The sequence below is a fragment of the Bactrocera neohumeralis genome, chromosome 4, assembly GCF_024586455.1.
Source record: "Bactrocera neohumeralis isolate Rockhampton chromosome 4, APGP_CSIRO_Bneo_wtdbg2-racon-allhic-juicebox.fasta_v2, whole genome shotgun sequence".
Lineage (NCBI taxonomy): Eukaryota > Metazoa > Arthropoda > Insecta > Diptera > Tephritidae > Bactrocera > Bactrocera neohumeralis.
Genome location: NC_065921.1, coordinates 82,226,203 through 82,252,937, shown reverse-complemented (window position 1 = coordinate 82,252,937; position 26,735 = coordinate 82,226,203). Strand labels below are relative to the sequence as shown.

General features: G+C 35.3%; 1 protein-coding gene across 10 annotated transcripts in view; it reads left to right on the top strand.

The window, feature by feature from the left end:
- The window catches only part of LOC126755583 (transcription factor collier), an 89,255-nt gene that overhangs the window by 43,968 nt on the left and 18,552 nt on the right, over positions 1-26,735 (top strand). For all 10 annotated transcript variants that reach the window (XR_007666505.1, XR_007666502.1, XR_007666507.1 and 7 more), the window contains exon 5: positions 5,754-5,822. Coding sequence is in view for 4 of the 10 variants with exons in the window: in XM_050468262.1 (XP_050324219.1) it covers positions 5,754-5,822 (69 nt within the window). In the remaining 6 variants the exon portion in view is untranslated. The remainder of the gene's footprint in view (positions 1-5,753; positions 5,823-26,735) is intronic.

Below are 26,735 nucleotides of genomic sequence, written 5' to 3'. Positions count from 1 at the left end.
CGATGTATGCAAAGTTGGTGCCTAACGAAATTTCCTGTTCATTGATGAACTGCACTTGGAACGTAATATGCCACACAGAATACATACACATGCACACCTTCACGAATATATGGAAATATTTTGCAAGGTATGCTTTACTTTGAAATCCTACCAGCCGCCCAAAGAGTCAGAAGGGCGTAAATTTTGCTCATAAGATTAGTGTATTATACTTCCGCATACACTTGTAAGTGTGTATGTACATACATGTGCGTTTGCAGCATATAACAGTCTATTTTTGTTGGTTTGCCAATAATCTTTGTTGAAAATGCAAAGTATTTCAATGCATAACTTCCAGCTAAGCTGCAGCTTCAAAGGCAATTCGCACAGTTTGCGGGCATCCCACACAGTGTTGCAAATCCCGAAAATAATTTTTGGGATAAAGTACATTTTTATTGCTAGAGTCTCAGGTGTCCTCCGAAATCACGAATTTCTAAAAAAAAACATTCTTTTATATATTTTCAAAAAATTTCAAAATTTTCGGGATCCAATTTTTTGTAAATCAAAAATCCCGAAATATAATATATATGTATATATAATAAATTTAAAATTATATTTTCAAAAAATTTTTCAAATTTTCGGGATCCCGCTTTTTTGCAAATCAAAAATTTCGAAATCCCGAATTTCTAAAAAACCTTTCTTTCTATGTGATAAATCTAAAATTATATTACTAAAAATTTTAAAAATTTTTGGGATCCCGCTTTTTAGCAAATCAAAAATCCCGAAATCCCGAATTTCCAAAAAAACGTTCTTTCTGTGTAATAAATCTAAAATTAAATTTTCAAAAATTTAAAAATCCCGCTGTTTTGCAAATCAAAAATCCCGACATCCCGAATTTTTAAAAAACGGTATTTTTGTGTAATAAGTCTGAAATTATATTTTTGAAATTTTCGGGATCCTGTCCAATATCACAAAATCTTGCATTATAAAAAACGTACTTTTTGTATAATAACTGTACATTATAGTTTAAAAAAATTTCGGGACCCCATTAATTAGCTCATCCAAAATCCCGACACGCCGAAGTTTTAAAAAAGCTGTTTTTTATAAAATGTAAAATTAAATTTTTAAACACTTTCAAAAGTTTCGGGATCCCGTTTTTTGCAAACCAAAATCCCGAAATCACAAATAAAAAATATTTTCTTGCAATTAATGTAAAATCAAATTTTTAAAACTTTAAAAAATTTCGGGATCCCGTTTTTTGCAAACAAAAATCCCGAAATCACAAATAAATTTCTTAAAAACATTCTTTCTGTGTCATAAATGTATAATTAAAATGAAAAAATGTTCTATATGTAAAAGATTTTGACATGCCTTGCGTAAAAAATCCCGAAATCTCGAAGTTCGGTTCTCTTATTTCAGTTTCTTCTGTGCCTGCCAAGAGTTCAACGCTTTGTATTACTTATACATACATACATACTTATGTCTGTATGTTTGCTTAATTTTTCCGACTACAATCTCTTGTTGCAGAATCACAATTCCCCAGAGCTTAAAAAATCAGCTTTTCGCCTTTGTGTAGCTTTCTTCTACTATTTACTCTTTTTTCTATTTTTTTCTATTACAATCCATTTTTTTTCGAACTTATTTTCTTTCTCCAACATTTTCAATATTTTTTTGCTATTCCTAACCCAAAAGAATAACATTAAATTACACGCTTCATCACTAGCTAAGTCCAACAAATGTTAACGCTCTCCTTCGGCCTTAATTTTCTTGTTGTTTTGCACTCTTTTACGCCTTAGGCTTAAAATATTAGCTTTTCACAATCTTTCAATCCATTTATTTACTTTTTTTTATGAATTCAATCATCGTCTTGTCGCATTTCCACCATTTCCTTATCTCTCTCTCATTCTCACTCTCTCTGTCGTTTTCGCGCCCGCTCTTGAGCTTTAAGGTTGAAATAATTTTAAAATGAGCTTCTTCAATTGCCTCATCTTATTATCTCGCCGAAATAAATTCGTCTTGAATTGAGTTAAAAAGAAGGAAATGAAGACTGCTTGAGTGGAGCTTCTTTGCGTAGACAGACACAATTTTCAGCCATAAAAAGCTTTCTTTAACACCAACCACTTGGTTAACCGTTTCGAGTGGCCATTATTATGAGCCAAACACACAGCGAAATTGTGTGTGTGTGTGTGGGGTACTTCAACACCTACACAAATAGAAGGATGTCGGACAAAGGGATGTCCAACGAAGCATAACCTAATCGAGTGCTTGTAGCATAGCAGCAATAGTAGTGGGTTGAAATGGTCCGGTACGCGAGCTGTGTGGGTGACTGGTGAACTGGAGGTGAGTGTGGGTGGTTGTCGGAAGAGGGCGGTGAGGCGGCGTGTTGTCGAATCATCAGTTGCAATGATATAAAGCAAACAACAATGGCGTCTTTATCGTTTGGCATTTCGCCCATTTTATATACGCGCTGTGGACTAAGAGTGCCCTGTAGAGATTTGGAATTGAAAATTAAATTTTTTAAATGGTTTTTGTTGTTAATACTAATTTACATAATTTATTTCTAGGTGAAAAAAATATTTTGAATTGGTGTGGTAAGCACTAATTTGCGACTAGTGACATTTTTACTAGTTGCTAACTAGTTATATTCAACTTAGTTTGTAACTAGCTATATTCAAACCAGTTTATAACTAGTTTTATTCAAACCAGTTCATAATTAATTGCATTTAAAAAAGGCTATTTATAATTTTGGCAGCTGATTTATATGTTTTACAACAAAAAATTTTTTTTTTCAAAGTCTATGTCCTACAGGGTAGCTTTTACCGCACAAGTCATACACCAACACAATCAAACACCTGCCTTTGCTTCTATGGCAGTCAATTGTTGCTGATAAACTGCCGCCCAAACTCACTTACTCTCCCACATTTCCTCGTAGCTCCTTCTCAACTCATTACAATAACAAAAATAATGTTGTAAGCATAGAAAAAAATGAAATATTCCACAAGTTTCATTTTGTCTATTCTGCGTATTGTGAAATTGCCTGAACGATTATGGTGATGGCGGCGACGGCGCATTGTTGACTTTGCACCGACTCAACGGTGTTCATATGCATGTGCATACATACATATGTATGTATGTATGTATTGTATATTGAATAAGCACCTTTACGTATATAATAATCATATTTACATAAAACAAGCCGTAAAGCTTTTGTACAAATTTGGTGAATTGCTGGAAGTTTTTTTATAAGTAACGGTATAACAATGAGAAATTTTGGCTTCAAGAAAATATTTATTCTTTATTGGGTTGCAAAAACAATTAACTTGCAAAAATTAATTCAAAAAAGTAGAAACAATTAATTTTTTTTAATTAAATTAAAGTAATTGATATAAAAAATATTAAAAAATTAAAATAAGAAAATAATTAATTAAATTTAATTAATAAATTAATTTAAAAAAATCAAATTAATTAATTAATTAAATTAATGAAAAAAGGAAAATACAAAAAATTAAAATAAAAAAATAATTAATTAAATTTAATTTATAAATTAATTTAAAAAAATCAAATTAATTAATTAATTAAATTAATGAAAAAAGGAATATATATGTATGTACATATATATACAAAAATGCATAATTAAATTTTATATTAAAAAATAATTGTGAGATATTTTGGGTTGAGAGAAATATTTTTTTTAGGACCGCAAAAACAATAAACTCGAAAAAAATCAAAAAATAGAAAAACTGATTTGAGATATGATAAATTAAAAAGCAATTAATTACTTCAATTTAAAAAATATTAAAAAATGAAAATACAAAAAATTATTAATTAAATTTAATTAATAAATTAATTTAAAAAAATCAAATTAATTAATTAATTAAATTAATTTAAAAATTAAAATACAAAAATTATTAATTCAATTTTTTATTTCAAGAAAATATTTTTTTTTTTTTTTAATTTTATTAATTAAATTTTTTCTATATATTTTTATATTATATTTTTTAATTTTTTATATTTAGTTTTAAAACATTTCCATTCTTTTTTTCATGATATTTAAAAAATATAAATTTTTAAAAGTATTAAAAAGTACTTTTGCATTTCTTAAAGTACACATAAAATATCAAAAATTAATATAATTAAAAATTATATAATAATGAAAAATATTTTGTTTTTCTATAAAGTTTTGTTTATTTTTTTAATGTTTAAAATTTTGAAACAACATACATTTTCAACAATGAAAGTTATATAAAAATCCATTCTTTTAAATTAAATTAAATAAATTAATTAAATTTAATTTATAAATTAATTTAAAAAATTCAAATTAATTAATTAAAATTCAAATTAATTTATTAAATTAATGAAAAAAGGAAAATACAAAAATATACATATAATTAAATATATAATTAAAAAAATTAATTAATTAATATAACTAAATTTAATTAAAAAATTAGTCCAAAAATTAAAAAAATATTTATAATTAATTAAATTAAACTAAAAAATTAATTAAAATATTAAATTAATTAAAAAAAGTTAAACATTAATAATAAAATCAATTTTGCTTTAGCTTGAGAATAAATTTCGTTTTAATTTTTCTGCCTCAATATTAAAATTCTGTTCAAGTTGCTTCAAAACATAAAAGCTTAGCAAAAAAGTATAAAATTGAATTGAAAAATATAGAATTGAAAAAATTTGCTTTTTATATTTTCTTTTTGCTTTATTTATTTTGTTATATTTTATTTATGATCAGCAAAAAAAAATCATAAATTTTTAGTTAGATTAACAACTAAATTAAAAAAAAAAGAATAGGAAACAATTTATTAAGTAAACTTAAAATTTTAAAATAATTTTTCATTCATTCCATTTTATGTAAAAGTTGTTTCAAAACACAAAAGCTCAAAATTAACAAAATTATAAATACATAATTTAAAAAAAAAAATATTTTTAAAATCTAGAAAACTTTATGTTTTTAAGACTGTTGTTTTTTGATTTCAAATATAATTAAAAACGAAATTTTTCAGTTAGGTTTAACAACGTATTGCTTTTTTGAAAAAAAAAAAATTTTGAAAAACAACTTTAGATAAAATTAATGAAATAAGCTCAAAATTTTAAAATATGTTTTTTTATGATATCAAATATAATTAAAATCAAAATTTCAGAGCTGAACAACAGTTTGTTTGTAAAAAAAAAATTTAAAAAATTTTGGAATTGAAAAAAAAATTTTGGAATTAAAAAAATTTAACAAATTTTAAAATTTTTTTTTAATTTTAGAAATTTTTTATATTCTCTTTTATTTCATATAATAGTTAAAAAATTAAATTTTAGAAGTAAAAAAGTATTTTTTATATTATTATTTTTTTTACATAAAACTTTTAAAGGTATCATTTAAAAATATCAAAAATATATTTTAGTAAATTTTTAATTGTTAAATAAAATATTAGTAAAATATAATTAAATTTAAAGTAGTAAAAAATTATAAACAAAAAATATATTCTTTCTCTTGGTCAAAGTTTTACTCAAAATTATTCCCACACCCAAAAGCGCGAAAAATTCCACTCAAATGAGTCCTTGAATGTTAAATACATTATTTACACATACATATGTACATATGTACATATTTATTTTTTGTAACTGTATACAATCATACATCAACAGTCATTAAATTCACGACTCCTTTTTTTGCCTTTAAAAATTAATTTTAACAATTGCTGACATTTACATTTTCATCATAAAATAATTTGCAATATTACAATTCTCTCTCTCTTCTTCTTCTCTGCTTGCAGTCGCTGTTGTGATAAAAAAAGTTGTGGCAACCGCAATGAGACACCATCAGATCCTGTCATTATTGATCGGTAAGTAGCAATATTATAAAAAACGTATTTATTACCACACAACAACAACAACAAACAACTAAGAGAAACAACAACAAAAGCATTATTGTGCTGACATTATTGACGTTTCTGGCGTTAAGCACACACAACACTGCTTGTAGGTGGTGTTGTTGTTGTTTTGTAATGCCGTGACAATGCCGCGAGCAATTTGCATACGCGCAATGCGAAAAGACAAAAACAAAAACAAAAACAAAAACACTAATATGTCACATGATGTACTTAAGAGGAAACAAGTGCCTACAGCAATGAAGGTTGCCACCAGCTGGCAACGAGTTGTTGTAGCGGCATCTATATATGTATGTATGTATGTATGTGTGTGAGGTGGAGCAGTAGCCCGCTGCCGTCATGTCTTCACAAAAAATTACTCGTAAGCAGCTTTTCATCATTTCACAACTGAAGAATGGCTTATAATATACTTTCGTACATTACATACTTGTTGTTGTTGTATGTATGTCCTTGCACGGTGCTGCCAGCATATTTATGCACTTGCTTGTGTCGGTTTGGGTGCAGGAAAGGCACAGGTCCTTGTTGTAGCCGGCTGCTTGCCACTGGCATTGCAACTCATATGCATTTTGTGTGTTTGTATGTTAGCTGTACATACATACATATGTATGTATATGTACTTGTCACATGTCCTTGTTTATTTGTGTGTCTCCTTTTCGTAGATGTCAAAAATGCATATCATTGATTTATTGACATTATTCTTATCGAGTGCGTCGCATAACGAAGACGGTCTCATATTTTACTGCTTGTTGTCTTCTGCAACGGCATACCTACATACTTATGTACATATGTACATTGTACGGTTATATGTAAATAAATACAAGCGCAGTGCATGACATGGCTTAAAGGCTCAAATTTACTAGCAGACAATGTCTCCACTCAGGTTTCAAATAAAATATAAAATTTTTAGAGCAAAATTTATAATATAAAAATTTTTGAAATACATTTTAAATTTGAATTTATTTTTTTTTTAAGATTTTGCTCATATTATAAATAATATTTTAAGAATGCCTTGAAAATGTGGATATGTGGCAACACTGTTTAAAAATTTTAATTATTTTTTTTAAGACTTTGTTCATTTATAAATAATATTTTAAAAATGTCTTGAAAATTTGGATATGTGGCAACACTGTTTAAATTTTTTATTTAATTTTATTTTTTTAAATAGTGTTTTTTTTTTTAATTTTCTTTCGCAAATTTCTTGAAAAAATTTTGCCACTGTGTAAAAATTTTATACCTGGCAACACTGGTTAAAAATTTAAATTAATTTTTTGGATAAATATATTTTTGTTTTTTCCAAATAATATTTTCAAAATGTCTTGAAAAACTTGATTTGTGGCAACACTGTTTAAAAATTTATATTTTTTAAGAATATCCATTGTTCTTTGTATAAATTTTAATTTCGAAAATTTCTTGAAAATTTTAATACCTGGCAACGCTGGGTAAAAATTTAAATTATTTTTTTTGATAAATATATTTCTGTTTTTAAAAATAATAATTTAAAACTGTTTTGAAAATTTTGACGTGTGGCAACACTATTAAACATTTTTTTATAATTAATATTAATATTTTTTTTTTAAGAATATTGTTCTTTTTATACGTTTTAATTTCGTAAATATGTATCTTGAAAAATTGTTGCCACTGTTTAAAAATTTTAATTAATATTTTTTAAAAAATATTTTTTTCTATTTACAAATAATATTTGAAAGACATACATGTAATATATATATTTTCTGTTTTACAAATAATAAATAAAAAATATAGATGGCAACCCTTTTTAATACCGATATATGTACATACATATGTATCAATAAATATTAATATGTATACACTTAAAGTCAAAATTAAATATTAATATCGCGAATTTTTATTTTATCAAAAATTTATTAAACGAAAAACAAGTTGGCAACCCTACGGCAAACCCTTTTATTATAGAATATTGAAAAAAAATGTTAGATAGTAAATTGCATGCTGTAGTCACTAAGTAAATTTATCTAACTCTCATCAAGTTGCAACCCTACCATACTCACTCCACCTCTCCGCCGATGAAGTACACGAGATTATGCATAAAACCTGAAATTTCGTATGCACTCTTAGCAAGTTGTAAATTGATACCGTTACGCATATAATTTTTGTACGGTTTGTTACAATTTGTCGCAGCCACACGCCCCTGCGCTTTACAGTTACCAACACGCGCTGCAGCAATATCCTTTTCTCCTTCCTTTTCTCTCTGCGCGCTCTTGCTCGTCCCTCCCCTGCTGTAGTCACGTGTCAAACAAATTATGATAATTGCATGCAGTGATGCTGCTCACTGCTACAGTAGCGGGTCGCACGCAATTTGCGGCAACGAATGCAACGCCGACGGAAAATTGAAACACGACGAAGGTAACACACAGACACAGACACAAAAAACGACGACAAATGGGTAGAGACTAACCGAAAGGAACACGGAATTCGGAAATATTCCGCTTAATTGGCTTAGCAATAAAAATTGACATAACGCGCTGCACACTTGCACATTAACGGCGGGCGGAGGTGGAGTAGACAGAGCGTGCGTCCTAATTGCCCGTTGACTGGTCGGAAGACAGCAGCCCAAATGGACGGAATCACTAAAACTAATTATCCATGCGTACTGATAACTCTCTCCAACTTAGCTTTGGACTTACGCGTACCAAGTGTCAGCTGCTTACAGTTAATAACGGTGTTTTGATGCTCGTGCCGATAGTATTTGATGGAGATTAGTTATGAGCGATTGTGACATGTGTAACCCTTTGCTGTGTAGTTTGATCTAAACTACATATTTTGGGATTACCTACATGCTCTGTCGAATCTGACGGTATGCGTTACCCTTATTTGCATTTTTTTCTCACGATTTATTCATTGTTTTTTTCCAAATTTTTGAGCCGATCGTATTTCGTTGAAATGTTTCCCTAAACAGTCTGTTCTATTGCGCAGATTCTGTATCGCAATTGTCTCAGATAACAGAGAAGTGGTAGAATACCATGCTTGAGAGACGCTAAGCGAAGAGTACTGTTATGGATGATAGTCAAAAACTCTCCAATTTCAGTTTTCAAAAGTTTTTTTTTTTTGATTATGACTAAGTTTTCTAGCCCAGGTATGATACAGGATGTCGAAACTCACCAAGAGAGGAGACTGGGTTTCGCAGCCTCTATGGCCAAGTTTTCTTGCCACAAATAACATATCGAATACCGAAACCTTTCAGGAAAAGAGTATATATTTAGAAAGATAAGTTTTCTTATTTTAGTTGTCATAGAGGATCTCAAAACTTATCAGAAGATGATACTGGGTTCCGATATCTCGATAACTAAGTTTTATCGTCTTAAATTCCATAAAGGATAACGAAACCTTTCCAGAAAAAAGAAAAGATCTATCAGATCAGATGTAATAAGATGTCAAAACTTACAAAGAGAGGAGACTGGGTTTCGCTGCCTTTATGGCCAAGTTGCTTTGTTACAAATATCATATCGGACTCCGAAACCTTTGAAGAAGAGATTATAGATCTAGAGGAATACGATTTCTTGTCTCAGTTGTCTTATAGTATGTCAAAAGGATGTTCGAGAAAATATACTACATCTAGATAGTTAAGTTTTCTTGCCTCAGACATCATATAAATTGTCAGAACCTTCCAAGAGAAGAGAGGAGACTGAGTTCCGATGCTTCTGTGACTAAGTTTTTTTGTCATAAATAGCATATTGGATACGAAAACCTTTCGAGAAAAGAGTAGAGATCTAGATGGCTAAGTTTTCTTGTCTCAGATATCAAAACAGGTGTCAAAACCTTTCAAGAGAAGAGATGTGACTGGGTTCCGATACTTCCGCGAGTCTCAAATATATATTTCTATATAAGATGAACATGAACACTAAACTTTTAATAATTGCACTTCTCTACCAGATAGTGATAGAGGGAAACCGACAGCGCTCTCTTTAACACTTAGAGCAATGAGTAATTGATTGTTTTTCTCCTGCAATGCCACTCAATTTTTTCCATATCATTTCGCCTTCTATGCCTGAGCTGCGCAATTATCAGCTTGATTTATTAACGCTTGATATATGCCAAAGTAAGCAAGGACATGTGGTCGTCGGCATTGGGTACTAAATTTTTTCCAAGCCGCGTGTCCAAATGTTCTATGTCTCATCCTAACTTACAGTGCGCGCTCGAATATTCAACTTTATTGGCGTTGTTGACCGCAAGGGCGAACAGCTTGTTTTTGTTAACGCTATAAAGCATTTGCATTTTTGTTGTTCTTGTTGTGGTTTTTTTTGCAACACCATTTTATTCGCTGACAATTTCCAAGTGCATTTAGAAAATTAAAATACAAACAAACAACTGCAGCGCGAAAAAAATTTAACTGTATATTTGTATAGATAGATATACATATGTATATGTATATAGATATATGTAAATTGCTTCCATGCTCAATTTAATATAAATAAACCATCGTGAATGCACTCAGTTGCTGAGTTCGGTGGGTGGCGAGGCACACTCCTGTAAAAGCTAATGACTCTGCGACATTAAAATGAGTGCAGCTGAATCATTGTTGTTGCACTTGTTGTTTTATTATGTGGTGTGTCAAAGTAAATTAGCTGAAAAATATAAATTTAATAAAGTCTCGTGGGAGCTGCCGGCGCTTGCTCGGGTTTTCATATGAAGTTTCGAATTTAAGGAACCTAATGCTACGACGAGTTACGGCAGAGCGAGGGAGCGTCATTTCAATAGTTTTCGTCAATCTTTGCTTCACGTCAGAGATCGGAATCGAGTGCTATTAAAGAAAAATATGTATAAACTAGACATCGGAAGTTATAGTTAAAGCAAGCATTGTGGTACGCTTTGAGGTTCTCAAGTGATTAGATACCTATACTGCAAGTTTTTGTAGTAATTTTGGGAGCAACCAGAAATAACGTTGACTTTAGCTGCACCAAAGCAATAATACCCTTCACAAGTCGATTTCCTATAGCATAAAAAGGTATAAAAAGATATTTATATTGATTTTGATCGATCAGTTTATATGACAGCTATATGATATAGTGGTTCGATCTGAACAATTTCTACGGATATTGTAGTCTTGTCTTGGACAATAATCCATGCAAAATTTTGTGAAGATATCTTTTTAAATAAAAAAGTTTTCCATACAAGAACTTGATTTTGATAGACTGTTTATATGACAGCTATATGCTATAGTGGTCCGATTTAAGCGAATCCGACAAATTTGCAGCTTTTTAGAACAAAAAGCTTGTCCGCAAAATTTCAGATCGATACCTCAAAAATTGAGGGCATGGTTCGCGAACATATAAACTGAGAGACGGATATGGCTAAGGCTCAGCTCGTCACGCTGGTTATTTATATAGTATACTGTATGCAGTACACCTTTTAGGGTCTCCGACGCTTCTTACTGGATGTTACGAACTTCATAGCAAATACCATATAGAGTTCTCTGCATAGCTTTCAAAGCAACATATCGAAAATTCCTACCAAGGCAGCTTAAGCCCCATAAAAATCAGGTCTACAGTATCCTCCAGACGAAAAATTATGTAACTTACTTAAGTAAATAGGCTAAGAAAGCAGCCGATGAGTTTTACAGCGCTTCACAACTGAAAAGTAATTATAATTCTCAAAATTGTCTCTTTTAAGCATCTTCTGAATGGTTCCATAATCCCTAAGTTCACAGCCATGCAGCAAGGCAATTTTTTTTGAGCTGTCACTTTATGGCCTTTTGGATCCGGTTTTTGCCACTTAGCAAAGAGTGTCACTCTAAAAGTAGCAATCTTATCAATAACCAGTTGCAAGTCATGGTTCTTATCATCAAATCTGTTGGAACGAAGTCAGGCTGAGGTTGCTGCCGCACAGAACGCTTGGTTCAAGCCAGAAAGATTATCTGAACCTACTATTTGGTTTTCATTAGTTTTACAGCTGAAAGCTGATCTTCGAAACGATACTAGTTGATCTTATAAGGCTCGAACATTGACTCTTTGTCCTAGCACAATTCGTACAAACTTTACTTTCAACTAGGTAAATAGGCAGGGCCGACGCACTTAGGCCTTTAGAAAACCCATTGTGATACCACCAGGACTAAAGTCCACTCGTTCTAATGGCTCCTCTTTGAATTTCCCCCCTTGCTTCTTACGAAGTTCATCAGTACTAAAACATGTATCTAAACCTCCGAGACGTCGTCAAAAAACCCATGATCGATAGTGGAGATTCCTTTCCTATATAAAGCTTCGCATTCGCATAAAAGAAGTTGTACAGTATTTTTTTCCACCTGCTCAGAGCTTCTACAGCAGTCGTTATATGGCGTTCCTAGTCCACTGGTATGTCCGCCTATTAGACAGTGACATGTTACCACTTCTACTAGAGATCATATTCCACTCACGCCACGATTGCCAGAAGCTTATAAATTGCCTCTTTTCCGTAGTCTAATTGTACTGTAGTTCTTGTTATGGCTAGTTCATCTGCTTCACAGCTCCTAGGCTTATAACTAAGTCCTGGAACCCATTCCAGTTGTATAGAGATATCACTGAGTCTTGGAACCCATTTCACGATACACCTGGAATGGGTTCCAGGACATAGTGATATCCTTGGGAACTGTTACATTTCGTACAAACATTCCTTTCAACGAGGTCTAGTTGATTCCTAGGCAGGCTGTGCGGATTATGAGCTCATGAATATCCATAAGTCCAAAATCCGACATATCTGGATAGTTAGCGAGCTCCAAATCAAACTATCAACATATTTCTAAGCCAACGAGATCAGATCGACAACAAGCTCGGCAATCCTGGCTGCATCTAATTCTATTTAACCCTTAACCTCCCTTTTTTCTCCACCAACTGACTAAGCAATGGAAAATAGTTAATATAATACAAATATTTCGGCATATTTCACGGTTCAATGACGATTGTCTGGCTTTTGAAATTAGAACAGCACAATTTAGCTTTAGCGTTACTTTTTCGGCTAGTCTCGACCGCACTTACGTGTCCGTTGCATAAAATTCAAGTCAAATGCATCAAGTATCTATTGAATTAACCAGCTGACTAGGTAAGTAGTCACGCAAGGCATTAATATTTACTTACCCGTAGGCAGTCATACAAATTTTACGCGCGGCTGGGCTGCCTTCGGCTGCACGGGCGGGCGACGGTCGGACGATGGTTGCTAAACAGTCAAAAAATATACGCATACGAAACTTTCACTGAGGGCGGAATGTGGACGAGCCGAAAAAATACATACAAGCTCCGCGGATTTGCTTGCACGTTGAGAAGACCTGCCGAAATGTGTGAGTTCCAGCTCGAACGACTGTGCTTAGGCGTCAGCTCTCGTGTATTTCTCTGTGTGTGTAAACAAAACACTTTATTGAAACAAGCGACTCTCTATAAAAACCACTAATAACAAAACATTGCCACGCATCTGTTCCGAGTCGTTGGCCCGCAAGTGCTAGGATGTGTGCATGGCTCCAATGCCGGCATAGCATTGAAGAAGCATTTAAACGAGACCTTGTTAAAGCCACACACCGTGAAATACGTAATAATGATCCGTCGCATACATACACTTCATTCACTTAATATTCGGACGCACACGAAGTCAACCGGGCAAACGGTGCACCGTAAGGTAGGCAGAGGCGAGCTTGCAGGCGGCCAGGACGGCAGGCAGGCGACGCGTACTTGAAGCGTCGCAATAATTTCGTTGATACACGGCATAAAAAAAGTAGCGGAAAGTGGTAGCAAAGTGAAAATAAAATGTTAAAAACGAAAAAAAATACAACAACACTGTGAAAGATTGCTGGCAAAGTGTCTTTCCGCCTGTTCGACTAACAAATCATAAATAAAAAGATAAACACCGAATGACACGTCGCACCAGCCAAGCAAACGACAATAGCTTTGGAGCGCAAGCGGTCCTCCCACCACCGCTCGACGTTCTTCGTGCAACACAGACGCGCGTAAGCCAGTAGCAGCGAAGTGGTGATGATCGAACGCACCGCAGGGACGCATGACGTATAAGCGCTGGCAAAGCGAAGACCGCAACGTAGCTGGACAATGGCAGCTCGGAGCTCCGGAACTCCAAGCGCGACGGCAGTGGAGGTTTGCTGCGCAAAGTGTAGCAGATCCACTTCACTAAAGGGGCTGCTTTGGTCGCTGTATCGGTCCGCTGGCCGGCAAGTAATTGTAAATTTGGCTGCTTGGTCGCTTTCCGCCTTTTGTTGATTTCACATGCAATTTCGGCAACCGCCGGACTACGCAGACCTCTACGCAATGACAATGTGCCGCGGCGGAATTGCAGCGTTGTCCAACTCGCGCCACGTCCCAAAAAAAAAGTACGACGAAATGGCAGAATTCATAAATAAAACATATGTGTGCATACGCAACACGCCGTCAGCCGGCAGCGCGCCGAGATAACAAAAACACAGCCAGCAACTAACCGACGAACGTACTAAAACAACCCGGTGGACAGTTAGTGCTACAGCAAGCGCTGCAGTTTGGAACCCAGCGTAGCCGCAGTCTCCGACAATACGCGGCTTGTTGGCTGGCGGGGATAGAGAGTTTTGGGGATGCCAGAGTGTGGCTGGGTGATATGGCAAGGCGTTTCGTGCGGCACTGCAGCAGATTGTAAACTTTGATTTTTATACTTCTATCGTCGCTATGTCAAAACGGAACGCACACTTAAACTTATTGTATAGAACTTAGTCCACGTCCATTGTTGCGGCTTCGACAGCATTTGATGTTATGAGTTTGTATGATGATTCGCTCAGCGTGCGCAACGTAGCAATGACCTACTACTGCAGACAATGGGCGAGCGAGCTCCACACACACACGACGAACTATGTACTCAACAACACCGGCAGCAAGAACATCGAGTGATGAGTATGGTGCCGCTGACGGCAGTGACGGTGGTGGTGCTGCTGCCATTGGTGATGATGTCGTCGTGGTCGTCCGTCGTCCGTCGTCACTGTGTCGGGTGAATGAGTGTTGAAGTTATGTGGACCTCCGTGCAAGTTTGCGCTTTCGGTAGCAGGCGTCCAACTGTTGCAACTTAATGCTCAATACAACGTAGGTCGCATAATTGAAATGCATCACCACAAACAACGATAAACTATAAACACACGAAGCAAACGTATATTTGTGTTGAATGCTGTGAGTTTTCCTCTCCACATACCGCTACATATACATATGTAGGTAGTCATGTGGCGGACGGCTGGCTCGTGTAGTTAAAGCATTCGGTTGGAGCTCGCGTGCGTACTCGCTGCACTTATTTAAGTGACTCTGGGTGTCCGACTGTGTCTTGGCTGGCGGTAGAACAATGGTAATCCGCATTGCAGTGCCAGTGCTTACATTTGTAAGCCTTTGGACTTGCCGCTAGTCTATTTTGTCCTTCTGCTTTTTTTATTGGTCGCAGTGTCGTCCTAGAAAATTATGAACGAATTCTAAATTCTTTTGTTGAAACGGCATTTTCGCCGACGATTTGATGATGTAGCAGCGTGATTTGGTATGTAAGCGATTGATTGCGAGTTAGGAAGCTCAATCGTACTTCGATTTAGGCATGAGGCTTGGGTAGCGTAGCTTTGTTATTTCTTACTTTTTCAGTTATGTCTTTTTTGTGAGGTTCGAAGACTTGGACAGTCAATGCACTTTGTATCGTTTGAAATATGCCGATAATAATTAGTATTATTTAATGCCATTTGATGAGGATTTTCTTCTGTCTCCCAATATTCTTTACGGTAATAAGCTTCCTATCGAGTTTAAGCTTCCATTAGACCCGTTTATTAGAAGCGAGTACGCATAAATTGCTAAGAGAGAAGTTGTCTAGTAAAGTTTTCTGAGATAATGTGAAAACATAGCTGCTGGACTGCGCTTACTTCCGCTCAGATCTTTAAGAGAAAGCTTTAGTGACAGCATCTGAAGCTTCCTATAAAACGGACAGTACATAATTAGCGACCAGTCCTAGCAAAGTATGAAAAGATGTTATAGGCAAGATTCAAAGTCCACAACTTCGATGTCGTAACTTTTTCTATCGAGAAGTGTAGTAGGAAGCCTCCATTGAATTTGTAGAATCTGAAAAAGAGGCATAGAGATCGCTACAGTGTTTCCAAAAGACATCAGTTTGTAAACAAAAGCGAAAATTCCTGTCAAGTCTATCGAAGCCGTCGGGTTCAGTCACATCTTGGTTCAAGATCCACTAATCCAGCGCTTCTCAATGGTAAAATGGGCTTAACAAATGTGAAGCTATAGATGTCGACAGCTTCAGATACATCTTGGGCCAGAATCCACTAATCCAGCGCTCTTCAATGATTACTCTTTCAAATGTTAAGCTGTAGATTCGCCAGCTTCGGACATAACTTGGGTTGGGATCCACCAATGCAGCGCTCTTCAATGCAAAAATGAGCTCAACAAATGTGAAGTTAAAGAAATCGCTGACTTCTGGCTCATCTTGGGTCAGAATCCACTAATTCAGCGGTCAGGATCCACCAGTCCAACGCTGGAGCTGAAGAAGGCGCTGGCTTTGGACACAATTTGGGTCAGGATCCACTAATCCAGCGCTCTTCCATGCTAAAATGAGCTCTCCAGCAGAGAAGCTAAAGGAGTCGCTGGCTTCTGGCACATATTGGATCAGGATTCACTAATCTAGCGCTTTTTAGAGCCAAAATGAGCTGAGCATGTGTGAAGCTGAAAAAGTCGCTGGCTTCTGGCACATAATGGGTCCAGATCTACTAATCCAGTGCTCTTCAATGATAAAATAGGCTCTACTAATCTGAAGCTAAAGAAGTCGCTGGCTTCGGACACAACTTGGGTCAGGATCTACTAATCCAGCGCTCTTCCACGCCAAAATGAGTTCAACAAGTGTGAAGCTGAAGAAGTCGCTAGCTTCGGACACAACTTGGGTCAGAATGCACTAATCCAGCGGTCAGGATCCACCAATCCAGCGCTCTTCAATGATAAAATTAGCTCAACAAGTGTGGAGCTGAAGAAGTCGCTGGCTTTGGACACAACTTGGGTCAGGATCCACTAATCCAGCGCTCTTCCATGCTAAAATGAGCTTAAAAAGTGTTTAATAAATATTTGTTCGCTCGATTCAACTCAGCTACTATCGGTGCGTCACCCGTTCGTCTTCCTATCAAACACAACCGCAGTCAACGCACATTCCTCCCGAAGACACGGCCGCTTGACAGCCACAATTACCGAAAAATCAAAGTATTTTTGAGCTACTTACTGGCGGCTTTGCTTTCTTTCAACACATACTTATTATATATTTGTACGCTTTGTTGTTGTCAATGTTCTGTTTGTCTACCACCTCCTAACTTTCAGCGGTCAGCAGCAATAACTGAGCTGATTAATAGCAATGATTGACTTGCCGACAAACGGAACCGTCAACAACACGACAAAAGCCGTGCGAGAGCAACAAAGAAACTGCAAGGCAAAGCAAAACGGCAACAAAAACTCATAAGAATAGAACGCTAAGACACATACTAGCTTGCCGGGGTCTAGCAGCAGCTCGTCAGTTCGACAGCTACTGCCACATGTAATGCGGCACGCGACGCGCAGAAATACGAGTCCCTTAGGCAATGCCAAGAGTCAAGGTGGCGGTGACGGTGACGGTGACGCTGGCTCGGACGCTGGCGGCGCTCACTAAAGTGGGGTTGCATGGCGAAGGATCAGCGGCGGGCTAGAAGAGCTGCTGTGCGTCCGCTCCGCGCTTGGTGGGGGCTAGATACACGTGTACTTAGGTCGCATGAGGTAGACTTGTATGTGTGTATGTGTGTGTCGCTTATTAAATGTACGTTAAGAGTATTCTCTGGAGTCATCAAGCAGATTTATTTTAAATAAAAATACCAAAAAAAAACTGCAAACTACAAAAGCCGCGTCGCTGAAAGACGTTATTGATTTCCCACTTTAAGCCGTCGCCGCCGCCGTCGTCGTTTCGTGCAAATTGGCTTAGCCAACTAAATAATAGTGCGTCGCTGTCGTTGGCTCGCTTTTTCCACCGGTTCTTCGGTCGTGCGTGTGTGTTGTTGTTGTTCACCATTTAATAGCGTGAGGATTGAATTAATAATAATCGTAAATATTGTAAGTTTAATATCATACAAGTACAGCGGCGAAAAAAGTGATAAGCGCGTGATGTTATTGCTGTCGACAAGCGGCGGTGGTAAGCTTACATACTTAGCTCGGCAGCTTCGAGATAAAGCGCTCGGCTAATGCGAACGACGCTCGTACATATTGGCAGCTAACTGACAGTTACGACGATGTTTTCGTACGTGCTTATGGTTTTAGGACTTTTTTGTCTCTCCGTTGCAAGGATGAAGCATTGTTGAGGACGGATGAAGGGTCACATGGATTAAGGGGTGTAGTAGGTGCTGTTATTTGGTTAAAAAACTTTATATGCAATATAAAATGAAGATAGTCAATCGCCACATATTTTCGTAATCAAACTTTAAATCTTATAATCTCTGGTAAAACTTTTTCTTTATTGGCGTAGACACCGTTTACGCGGTTATCGTTCTTCTTTTTCGCTATTTGGCGGCAATTGAAGATTCCAAGTGTAGCCGGGACCTTCTCCACTCTCTTTTCCAACGGAGTGGTGGTATTCCGCTTCCTGTCCTCACTACGGTGGGTACTGCGTCGAATACTCTCAGAGCTGGAGTGTTATCATCCATTCGGTATTCGCCGCTGTGAATGCGCAAAGGACCATAAATCTTCCACAGAACCTTTCTCTCGAAAACTCGTAACGCCGACTCACCAGATGTTGTCATCGTCCATCTCTGCACCATATAGCAGGGCGCAGATAATGAGTGACTTGTAGAGTTGGATCTTTGTTCGCCGAGAGAGCACTTTACTTCTCAATTGCCTACTCAGACCGAAGTAGCACCGCACCGTTGGCAAGAGTTACGATAAATTTTCCGTAAAATTATACAAACAACATTTTTGATCCTGAGTTCCTTTTTTTTCAAAAATTATTTTTTATTTTTTTATGCAATGATTTTTTTTTCGAAAATAATTTGTTTTTTTTTTAATATTTTTTTAATTTGTTAAAAAATTTTTTTTTTCGATGTTTCCCAATTTTTTTGAATAATAATTTATTATTGTTCAACCGTTTGTTTTTCTTTATCTATTACTCTGTATTTACTTGCAATTACGCTTTAAAATATTTCATTTAATTTGTATAAAAATTACTTAATTTTTTTTTTTAATTTTAGTGCTTTGGAATATATGTATGTATGTATATGCTTACGTATGTATATGTTATTATTAATAATTAATTAAATTTTAATTTTAATTAGTTTTAATTACTCTTATTAATTACTCTATTTTTTCTGTTTGTTTTTTGACTTTTCAATTTTTTTGTTTTTCAAAAATATATGTATGTATGTATGTATGTATATGTACATATTTTTTTTTAATTTATCCTCAAAATCAATTTTTACACAATTGGATGTATTTTTTAATAATATTTTTTTATTAATTTTATTTTTGTTAATTTTTTTTCATTGTTTTCAAAAATGGTGTTTTCCAATGTTTTTCATATTTTTTTGTTTTTGAAAATTTTATTTTGTCAAAGTATTGTTTGACAAAAATTACTTTTCTAATTTGCATAAAAACTATTTGAATATTTTCCTTAAAACTTTTGGTGCTTAAGAATTTTCTGTTAAGAATGTTTCTGTTTTACAAAATTTTGTTTTTTCAAAATAATTTTTCTTTCGTCTTTTTTAAAATTATGTTTTTTTTTGTTTCTCAAAAATAATTTTTCTTTGTCTTTTTCAAAAATTATTATTATTTTTTATTTTTTAAACAATTTTCAAAAATAATTTTTTTTTTTTGATTTTCAAAAACTTTTTTTTTGTCTTTTTCAAAAATTTGTTTTTTTCAAAATAATTTTGTTTTTATTTTTCAAAAACGATTGTCTTTTGGTTTTCAAAAATTATTTTTTTAATAACTTTTTTCTTTTGCAATTTTTTTTGTTTTTCAAACAAATTTTTTTGGTATTTTTATTAAATTTTTATTTCAATAATAATTTCTTTCTGTTTTTTCTCAACCGCGTCATTCTTCAAACACAATTAAATAATAATTTTTTTCCACCAAAAAAGTTATGCAAAAGCATTAATTAACGGAATTTTAAAGTTTATAAAGCAACTACAGCATACTTTCGAAAACGTATCGAAACAACTGTAAAAAAAAAAACAAAAAACTAACGAAACAGTTTACATAAGGCGGAACACACAGCGAGCATTCAATTATAAAAAAGCGAAAATTCAATTAAGCCACTGTAACATACAACTAAATAAGTGCATGTGTTGTGTGTTGTTGCTTTTGTTATACCATTTGCTTACAAGCACCAAAAACCATACAACTACAACATTCATTTCATTCCACGGTTTTTATGCAGCCGCGCGCTCGTTTATTTATTTTTATTTTTTGTTGTTGCCCACAATTTTATACAACTTTTCGCGTATTGTTTTTGTAGCTACTGTTTTTGCAGCTGCGGGAATCGAACGCATTTAGCTTGTTTGCACGCTTGTTTCATTGAATTGTATCACATAGAAATGCACGCACAGACGGACACACTACATTGTTGAGCCGCAAACGCGCTCTATATGTCGCCGAAATTCCTGCGCTCTCATTGCCCGCCGCAACAGCTTCACCAACAACATGCCCATCATCACTCGCAGCAGCCGCAAACTCATCATCAGCAACGCCACCGGTTGTCAGCAGCCGAGTTGGGCTCCTGCGGCCGCGCGGCTCATCAGCCCAACGGCGGCGCGGCGCGACTCTGGCAAATGTCACGTCCACATGAGCGTGACAAACAATTTACCGCGCACTCTTGGCCACCGCCAAATGTGATCCGCGGACCACCAAAGTGGTTCACTACGATTTTGGACATGAAACAAGCGTTGCGCGACAAGCCAACAGCCAACAGCCAGCCAAGTGGCCAGCCAGCCAACAGGGCTTGGCTGCCACAAACCCAAATCGTAATGAAAAACCGCACAACAATAAAAACAAAAATAAAAAGTATTGAAGCATAAAAAAGCGCATCGATCTCTGCGCTAATCTACTCATTATTGCAAGGTATGGCAACGCTTTGAAGATGCCCTGCGCACAAGCACACGCACGCACGCATTCACGCGCCCGCATGCACGCAGCGCTCGCAATGGCAGTGTTGCAATTGGCAATTGCTGATTGTCAATTGGCAATTGCTTTCCTTATTAAGGATTCAGCACGCCAGTCGCGTACGCGCGCTTTTTTCCCCCTCCATTCCTGCACACACACATATGTATATGTATATAATGCGTATATATATTTCTCATTTCTTTGCTTGATCCGCCTGCACTCGGCTGGCTGGTAACTCTATTCGTTAAGGCGTTCGTTTTTTCTTGCCCTCCCCTTGCCCTTTGTCCCTTTTGGTTTTTGTGCAATACCGATTACGTGCATCCATGCGCCGCGCAGCCATGAAAGTCAAGTTACCGCGCACTTTGTCGGCTCTGCGTCGTTTTGAATGCCCACTTTCGGTCCCGTGTTGACGTGTGAAGTGGCAGCAGCGGCCCAGTACATGATCCACAATTGGTAGAGGCGTATATTAATAATAGCGCGAGCTGGGATTAGTTCGCTCTAAAAATATATTCTGCAGACAAAAAGTACGAAAAATACGGCTGGTTGTGGCTGGCGATCAGCTCAAGCTCAAGCTTGCGGCGGCCATTTACAAAAGCAAAAAAGTAAAGGTTGAAAGTCGTCGTTCTTTTATGAAGCATCGTTTGTTATTTGACGAAGTTTAGTAAGCCGACTTAGCGGAAACTGTCTCAAGCAAATCTATGTAGGAAACTTTTTAAGCTGATTATAGAAGCAGAGTTCACGAATTCCGTCGAAATGCAGTTAAAAGCGGAGATTTGCTCAGCTCAAGATGATGATTCTTCTTCTTTACTCGCGTAGAAAACCCTTACGCGATTATAGCCGAGTTAACAACAGCTTCTCTTCCGAGGCCTTTTGTTCCTTTTCATTGGGGCGTTTTTTTCGTGGCGGGTCCCAAACCCAGCGCACAACCTTGTAGAGGGCATGTTTCGCCTTCTCACTTTAGCTCACCTTTCAAACGGATGTTCTTAGGCTACCCAGAGGATGCTTGGTCTAGGAGCAGAAGGCGTGAGCTGCTTGAGCCATATGTAAAAGAATCGTTTCTGGCCACTCCGATGTGAATGGCAATCAAAGAACTTTCATCATCTTGGAAGATGGAGTCATGTGTAGAGACAAATGACTCCATCCTCCAAATTGATGATTGCAGTGAAAAAATTCTGAGTTCTGCTCGTTTAAACCCAGCATAGCGAAAGGTGAGGTAACAGTTGGAGCGCCTGGGTTCACGTATTTTCATTTCATACATTTGCCCTGCTAGTTGATACGTAGGAAACTGAGATTATAGCCAAACTTTGACGAGTTGAAAGTAGCTTGACGCTAAAAAACTACGAACAACCCGATGTTGGATCGACTATCGGCTCTAATATTTGAAAACCATGATGTGGAGTCCAGAATTATGCTGATAACCACTGAATACTTTGTTTCTAACAAGACGGAAGTCAGTTTTTTGGAAGAGATACTCGTCGGATAGAGGACTTAGGGTTCATCTTAAAAGTCGCAAGAACAAGAATAAATTCAGAGAGTTTCTGAAACACTACATATTCCCCATTGGATGAGTTTGAAGATGAAAGAAGCTAGTGTGTTCATTCCGATAGGAAAACTTATATAAAAAATCAGACTTCTTAAGCAGATTTTGAAAAAGAACAACACAAACTTCCTCCTTGGCTTATGATTTCGTGTCTCTGTGAAAAACTGTCATGACTCTACTCTGCGCAGTTGGTTAGTCAGCAAAAACGTAAACTCGCTTTTAAGGAATTCTGCAGAGTTGGTAGTCCATGGCCGGCTAGAAATCCAATCGTTTGCGATTACGTAGACCCGACTGTCGTCGAAACGGAACTTCTAGATTAAAATAGTATAGCATGATTGTTCGCATAGACTTTAGACTTTACATGTCCCCACAGGAAAAAATCTAACGGCGTGACATCACACGATTTTGGTGGCCAATCGACCAACTCAAAACGTGAAATTATCAGCTCACCGAAGTGTTATCTCAATAAATCCATTGATTGATGCGAGGTGTGAGAAGTGACGCCGTCTTGTTGAAACCAAATGTCAATGAGATCACGAACTGCAATTTCAGTCATCAAATAGTCGGTTATCATGGCGCGATTATGGACGCCCATTGACGGTTACGTTCTCACCGGCATCATTTTTGAAAAAATATGAACCGCTGATGCCACTCGCCCACAAACCACACCAAACCATTGTTTTTTCTTGACGAAATGGCTGCTCTTGCATCTCTTGAGGCTACTCTTCGTCTCAAATACGGCAATATCGCCTACTTACATACCCATTGAGCCGGAAGTGGGGCTCATGGCTGAACAAAACTTGGCTCGAAAACGTCGGATCCTCTTGAAACTTTTCAAGAGCCCCTAGAGCTAAGCGATGTCGCTTGGGAAAGTCGAGCGGCTTCAGTTCTTGTATAAGCTGATTTTGTACGCTTTCAATTTAAGATCTCGACCTAAAATGCGCCAAGTCGTTCCATACGTCAGTCCGAGTTGCTGCAAACGGCACCGAATCGACTCTCCACGGTCTTGGTGTACACTCTCAGCTACGGCTGCTATATTTTCTTCACTGCTGGACGTGGTCTATTCGGTCGAATATTATCCAATAATGAATGCTGGGTCTCAAGATGGGTGATGGTGTTACGAATACTACGCTCAGTAGGCCGATTACGTTGAACATAAGTTGAGCGAAGCACGCGAAACACATTCTTTACACTTTCATAATAAAGTTGTATGAAAGAAAGGCTACTGAAAATACAACCAATACTTGGATAACAAAAAAATATCTATAACAGTTACGAAATGATGCCGCAAAACAAATATTTGTGTTTAAAAAGAATTTTCACAAGGCACACTTTAATTCAACGGCATTTGTACTGATGTATATAAATTTATAAGGATGTTTATAACCAAGATTGTATGTATATATGTATGAATGTATGTATGTGTGTATCTGCTAACGCCAAACACCGTGACGACGATGTAGATAATCTTTCTTGCCAAAGTTTCGGGGCAAAGAACCAAAACAAACGATGAGCAAGTAAGTTTGTGCGTAAAAAACCTTTCCAAAAACTAGAATATAGACATTCACCAACATATATAAGTATATATACACATTCATATATATGTATGTATTTACCTATAAGCACGAAAATGCGAAGCAGAGAAATGCACGAAATGCGTGACACACGAAAAAAGCACTTTCACACTTCGAAGAATATAAATAAGTATGCTGACAAAGGAAAATGCGTGTTGAGTGCATCATAAGCTTTCTTTTGCGCACACAAACGCACATACTCACAAGCAAAACCACCGTTTCTTTCTTCGCATACTTCAATGGTGCTTTTATTTACCGACGCCTTGACATAAACAAAAACAGCACTCAAAGACAATTCAATTGAGTGAGTGCTAATTGAGTGACTACTCAAAGAAGCTGTGACACATACATATGTATGTATGCATGAGAGTGCGTTGCTTTGCGTGTGTATGTGTGCGAAAAGAAAGCGAAAGTGAAAGCTTGAGACAACAAAGGCACAACAAACCAAAACACCCCCTGAAAGTATGCTATGCAAAACACAAAGTTGCTTTTTAACTATGCAAGCGTGTCCGTAAGCGTTTATAAATGTGTGTATATGTGTACGTAAGTGTGCGTTTGTGTGCGTGGCTGTGTGTATTTGTGTTTGCTGCTTACTTGCCTCCCAAATAACGGCCATAAGTAAGAGCTTTCTGCGTGACTTTATGCGACTTAGCCACTTTTATGGAGCCAAGAACGTCGAATCACGTCATCAAGTAACCCTTATCACATCGGCTATATATATACTTGTGCGCGGCGTTCTAGCCGAAAACAATGAACTTTCAACATTGCCACAAGCGACAGGAAACCCAGCCGCCATCACTGCCAGCCATTGCCTTGCCGAGCCATCGAAAAATGTGTGTGTGTTGTTGTTGGGGGAGTACCATAAACAATGCCAACAAATGGCATAAAATAAGAGCGCGCACAACAACAAGAAAAAGTAACGGTTGGAAAAAATATATAGTTGTTGCAATAATAACAATAACAAGAGCAATAAAAAAGAAGAACGAACGAAGAACAAGCAAAGTGTTGGCAAAGGGATACAGAAATAAGTCGGGGGAGTCAACGCGCTTAAAGGGATTCACCCCAAATACGCGCGTGTGCGTGTGTATGTGTGCGGTGCGTGAAATGTCGATTTGCGCTGGCCGTGGATGCCGGACAGTGGCTGTGCGGGGCAGTAGGTGGGGACAACAGGACATTGTTGCACACATACATACATACATACATATGTATATATATATATACATTTATATGGATTTGGTGTCCATAAAGGCTGCGGCAGCATAAAAGACATGTGTATTTGTGTTTGTGTGCGTGTAACCGGCAATAAACGGCAAATACAATAACTAAAACAAAATGGTGGTGGCCGGTGCATAACGAGGCATTTGTATAGGTGAAAGCCTTGCTGTGCCCACGTGTGTATGTGTGTTTGTATTGCTAGCGTTATTCCATTTATTTGTGTCTCCAGTTGCTTGCAAACACATTTGTTCGCCAAAAAATTGCCGCTTTGACATTGAAACCGTTAAAATGTGGAGTCAAACCGAACATTTGTGTTTTTGCAATATTTTTTTTTTTCGATTTTTATGGCGTTCTTGTGCCGGCAGTAAAAATATTTTTTTTATTGATTTTTTGCAGGAAGAGGACACTTGTTAAATTTTAAATTCTTAAAGTTTGTTATTTAATTATAGTGCTTAAGTTGAAATTTTTTCTTTAATTTTTTTTCACAAAAAATTAATTTAAAATAATTAACAAAAAACTTATAATAATTTTATAATTTTAAAAACAAAAAATTAACAAAGCGTGATAAAAAAATAATTATTACACTTAAAAAAATGTATTTTGCAAGACGAAATTTTAAATTCTTAAAATTTATTATTTAAATATAATGCTTAAGTTGAAATTGTTTCTTCTTTATTTAAGAAATTTTACGAAAAGTGCTTATTAAACTTTTTCTATCGAATTTTTGTAGGAAAAATTATTAGAAACATTTTTGTAAAAAACAGATTTGAAAAAACCTTAAAAAAACTTTTTCAAAAAAATTATTATAATTATAAAAAAAAATTAAAGTGCAAATTTTTCAGATTTTGAAGTTTATTATTTAAATACAGTTCTTCTAAAATTTTTTTTATTGAATTTCCGCAAAAAAAAAAAATTATTAAACATATGTATTTTTTTATTATTTTTTTTTTAATTTAACAAAAAATTATGTAAAAAAATATTATATTTATAAAAAGATATTTTGAAAGTGGGTAAAACAGGTAAAAATTATAACAATTTTAAAACAATAAACACAAAAAATTTACAAAAAATTAGGTAAAAAAAATATTATAATTGTGAAAGGGCAATTTTGATAGCGAAAATTTGTTAATTTTAAATTATTTAAAAAATTTTATTTTAATACAATGCTTACATAAAAACTTTAATGTTTTGTAAAATCAAGTTTATAATTTTTTTTAAAAAAATAAAATTATATATTTTTTTTTTTTGTTTTTAAAAAATAGTTATATTTTTTTTTAAATTATTTTATAATTTCATTATTATAAATATTTATAACAATATTGAAATAAAAAATCAAAAAAATTATTTTTAATAAAATATTACAACTATAAAAAAAAAAAAATATTTATATTTTTTAAAAAATTTTTCTTATTTTTTTTTTTATTTTTTTCTTATTTTTTTT